The sequence below is a fragment of the Mycetomoellerius zeteki genome, unplaced genomic scaffold (genome assembly GCF_001594055.1).
Source record: "Mycetomoellerius zeteki isolate Tzet28-1 unplaced genomic scaffold, Tzet1.0 scaffold364, whole genome shotgun sequence".
Classification (NCBI taxonomy): domain Eukaryota; kingdom Metazoa; phylum Arthropoda; class Insecta; order Hymenoptera; family Formicidae; genus Mycetomoellerius; species Mycetomoellerius zeteki.
In genome coordinates this window covers 262,583-267,674 of record NW_017257354.1, presented here as the reverse complement: position 1 = coordinate 267,674, position 5,092 = coordinate 262,583, and the positions used below count along the sequence as shown (strand labels likewise).

Genomic DNA, 5,092 nt, shown 5'->3' with positions numbered 1-5,092 from the left:
AGAATAAATTTAATTAAATAAAGGAATCCTATATTCGGTCATGCAATATGTAGAATCAGAATGTTATAAATTCACAAAGAATTATGTATTTAATATTAAGATCCGCTTTGATTGAATACAGGATAAAATAAATGCAAACTACGGTGTCAGCTGATCTCTACGGAACACAGCTATGGCTGCGTTCCACTTAACGCTCACAATGCTCGTGGAATCATTTCATCCTTGTCGTTTATCAAATGTTAAACAAGGACAAACGATGCTCACGAGCGTTGCGAGCGTTAAGTGGAACACAGCCTAGGTTAGTTACAGCGCTACCAACCTTGTAACTAAAAAGAAAATTTTCGATACAGCTATCGAAACACAACCTCTGGGGGTCAATCATGGAACTTTTTTCCTAGGATGAAAATTGAAAAGTGTAAAATTTCTCCTTTAACTTCAATGATTAAAATTTTCACTTTTCACTTTCCATCCTAGGGATAAAGTTTCATGATTGATACCCCGGGGTATAAATTCGATATTATATCCCAGAGCTCTGATTGGACGGCTCGTTTCCCTGTTGCTTGTGCCTATTGTCACATCTGCGGCATTGTTAAATTTTTGTCCAGAACCATCCAAAGAAAGACAACGAACTTTTCACTTCCTGTAAATTGGCGTAGTACACGAGACCGCCAGGACAGTATCTGACGCCTTCCCCACCACGCGTGCCTCAGTGGAGCAACGATGGAAGGGGACGCCCTTAAAATTTGCCCTCAGGGCACTAGAATAAAAAGCAGTCGTTAAGTAACAGTCTTAGAGTCGCGAGTCCGGGTCTAGAATACCTCCGAGGACATGTAAGCCATTGACCTTAAGCTCTCACATGTCGCGTGCACGTTTCAAATTCTTCACTCAAGTTCTAGAGTAATTCTAATTCTAAATTTTAAGCGTAATTCAATTCCCGCGTTAATGTAAATCATCCTTAATATTAAGCCAAAATGTGTAACCTTTGATTGTGTACGAAACTACAAATAATAAATTCATGTGGTTTGTTAAATCCGAATAAAATCTCTGAATAAAACCTGTTCTCCATAATCCGTCGCGTTGAATTATACGAACACTTTAACTAATGAAACTCGGTCGCGTGTTAATAAACCGCAATCCAATCACCACGGACTCGGGAGAACCAATGGCAGAGCTGAGACACTAGGGAAATTGGAAGCCGCCCGCACTCATCCTCTCACGACCCGTCATCGCCACCCAGAACTTCATAAAAAAAAAGGTAAGAAATTATTAATTAATCTATTTCGGTCACGACGAGCTGCGAATCCGATCCCGCGTAGCATGTGCCCAGTACACCCGCACCCGCACTTGGCTATTTCTCGTCGCCAGTTGAGAACCTTACATGGGTACGAAGCGCCTGTTGCGCATCATCATTGTTTTATCGGCTTAACAAAAGTAGCGGAATTAAGGCCGCAGCACAGACTCTTTTTATGCGTTATGCAAGAGTCTGTGCTACGGCCTTAAGTGACCAGAATGTTACACCTTGCTTTCGGCCTCCGAAAAGAGTAAATATCTCGGCGTGTTATGACACTACGTCCACTTAAGATTTTCTGAACGGTTTGAAAATTGTGACGCATGCTCTGTGTCGTTAGCTACCGTGCATCACGTGTCGAATTGTCGCGATTGCCCGGAAATATTAGAGAGGTTTCTCTCATATTTAGGTAGGACAGATGATACACCCTGGACCTCCCCATAATCTACTATCATCACTGTATCGAGCGCACAACTCTAATTAATAACAAATGAATTGGACAAGTTAATTAGCTACTCCACTACCTCAAATTTTACCTTCATACTATCATAGTAGTCTCGGGTTAATTCGAACCTCGGTTACCCGCCGAAAGAACCCCAGGACGTAAGGCCGGAATCAGACTACGCGTTGAAGATTGAGGTTGAAGATTGAAAAATTCAGATTTGACCAATCGAAACGAAAGGAGCTAAAATTTCTTTGTCCTTATTGGTCAAATTTCAATCTTCAATCTTCAACCTCAATCTTCAATGCGTAGTCTGATTCCGGCCTAACACTTGGTCTGTTTTCTGTTCCTGTACTAGACTGCACTAGAACTCTCTTTCTCGCTTTCGATAAATATCAAACATATATCTATCTCACTTTAAGTTCCAAAAGTGTACACTAGTTCAGCCACAGAAAACAGACCTACTATTGTGTTTAATGGCGAATTCGATTGGAAGAACTAGTGCGCACTGGTGTATATTAAAGCCGTTGTACTAATTTAATTTAAGTATAAAAATGAAATGCAAATATTTCGAATTATGAAATACATATTTTATCTAATAGTACAATAAAATGTATTAAGTATTTCACGATTTAATCGATCTTTATGTTTATTTATAAACATATCTGTACGTTATTTCGTGTACGACGGCTTTAATGTGCACCAGGGCGCACTGAGTGCGTCCAATCGAATTCGCTATAAGGCTTTACGTATACTATAGAACAGCAAATAGCTTTCTTTGAATGCTGCTTTGATCGCGAGTGGGGAATTCCTTCGCAGCGTTTTCACCTCATAGCGTTTTCCACCTGGCCGAGCATCAATCTGGGTTGGATTAATGGCGTTTTGTGCTCTCCTATTATATAGAGCGTGTAACGTCAACTAATAGGAAAGATTAATCCAACCCAAATTAGTGCAAACCCGATCGGGCCGAAAACGCTATCAGTTCGCCTTGGTTCGCCTTGGTTCGCCTTTGTTCGCCTTCGCCACATGAAAATGGATCTTTAACCTTTAACAGTTTAACGTCAGACGCAGACGTCAGCAACGGTCAGCGTCAGCAATCGTTAGTGATCATTAGTAACGCTTGGTAACGTTTGGTAACGCTCTCGCTCTTTGAAAAGGAAATTCGCCACTGACGTTTCAATAATGGGTCACGAAGGAGAAGTTACTCTTATTCAGAATTCTGTAAGTAGTGTTTATTACTACATTAAGAATTTAATTACCCGTTCGCGAGGAATTAAGGAATAGGATGTATATCCTCAATCAATGTGGCTTATACAGATATGTGAGATAAGATAACCTTGAACGTACGTCGTGCACGCACGCACACACGCAAACGGTTGCGGCGTTTTTATAATTCCGTCCTAGTCCTGCAATGTTGCCAGAAGCTGGGAGAAAAGCAGAAAAGTATAATACCAATTTGAAGATTTGAAGAAATAATGGCATGTGTTGCAGTTCTTTGGCAAAGTAATATTGTACGATTACATCGACTTTTATTTCTAAAACAAATCCGGATTTATAAATTATTAAGTTAATAATTAGGGTGAAATCACACGGTACGGAATAAGACTGCGGAATAGAGAATTCATATTCTGAATAGCGCTGATTAGTTGCTGACGCATTCTCTATTCCGCAGTTTTATTCCGCACCGTGTGATTTCACCCTTAAGAAATCGAACAGCGACACGTGTAACATCGCGTAACGCGTTTCCTCATCGCAAAGCAAAAAGATTCAAATTATTTCGTTACATGATTACAACTACATGATTACAATTTGCAGTTACAGACTGATATACATTTGCAAATCCAACATGAGTCACGTACATTACACTTGTCCGCGAAACGGTATGTACTTCGGTATGTACGCTTCAGTTCTCGACCTTGAAAACAATCGATTCCGCATTGCGTTATTACGCGAGATGGTCTTTTTTGCCGTAGCTATAATTCGAAAGCAAGAATTCAAGCGAAACGACACTAATTAAAATGCGTTTCACATTTTAACGTTTGCAACGCTCGCGAATATATCTAATTTCATCCTTGTCTATCAAATATCTATTAAACAAGGACGAAATGATGCCGTCGAGCGTTAACAAGTGCGAAACCTCGAAGCACCTTAGAGTATACGCTTACAAGTGGAGATGGATGATTCGTTCAATATTACGTCAATCGTGAACGATTTTAATTGCGTCACCATTTAATCGCAAAGATTTGAATCATCGAATTGAAGTAGGTAATAACGTGTAATGTGTGTGGTTGCGTCACATACTTACTTATTCCTGAACAATTAAGCAAATTTGCCGATGGGCAAAGTTGGAAAGTAAAATGTTACTGTTTTTTCTGTTATCGTTACTTTGGGTGCTTTCTATCTAATGATACAAGTCGTTACAAGTATCGTTCTGTCTTTGTCACTCACGAAAAGAAAGATAGAATGACAATTGTGTCGACTTGTGTCATTAAAAATTAAATGGAATTATTGTTTCGGTAACAATCGTTACTTTTTCTATCTGTAATGATAACTATGAATTTATCTGTTATTTTAATATTCCTTATTATCTTTATAATTACTCAATAAATAGCATTATTTTTATGTGTATAATTAGCTAGAAATATTTTATAATAGAAATAGTCTTGTGTTTTAATGTCTTAGGCTACATTCTAAAACGTCCTCTCTGAGGAAGATTGTATTCTACATACTATAGTATATGTTACATATACAATATATATACAGGGTGAGTCATTTTAAGTGACAGATCCAAATATCTCCAAAAATACGCCAAATACAAAAAAATGGTTTAGACAATAATTGTAGAGGACGACGGGGGACATCTAACTGTGCAGGTTTTACCTTCAGGTCGATTTTCAAGGTTATTTGAAGGTCATGATCATTTTTTTAAATGGAATTATATGAATTTTTTTTACAATATGATTCCTCTAATTCTGCATATAAAAGTATTAAGGTAGCGATATCAAAAAACCAATAGTTTACGAGATATTTTATATTTCATTGTGGCACATATTGACATAAAATATTAAATAATTCGTAAACTATTAATTTTTTGATAACCATACCTTAATACTTTTATGAACAGAATAATGAGATGAATCAATTAGTGGAAAGAAAACACATAGTTGCTTTAAAAAAATATGTATGCAAAATGAATAATTTTTTAAATAAGCAACTATGTGTTTTCTTTCCACCAATTGATTCATCTCATTATTCTGTTCATAAAAGTATTAAGGTACGGTTATCAAAAAATTAATAGTTTACGAATTATTTAATATTTTATGTCAATATGTGCCACAATGAAATATAAAATATCTCGTAAA

General features: G+C 37.3%; 1 protein-coding gene across 1 annotated transcript in view; it reads left to right on the top strand.

Annotated features, from left to right (window-relative positions):
- The first annotated feature begins 2,572 nt into the window (after positions 1–2,572).
- Positions 2,573–5,092, top strand: part of LOC108725808 (thioredoxin-2) — a 5,297-nt gene continuing 2,777 nt past the window's right edge. Inside the window, exon 1 of the mRNA XM_018453044.1 lies at positions 2,573–2,951. Coding sequence (XP_018308546.1) covers positions 2,913–2,951 — 39 coding nt within the window. The 5' untranslated portion in view covers positions 2,573–2,912. The remainder of the gene's footprint in view (positions 2,952–5,092) is intronic.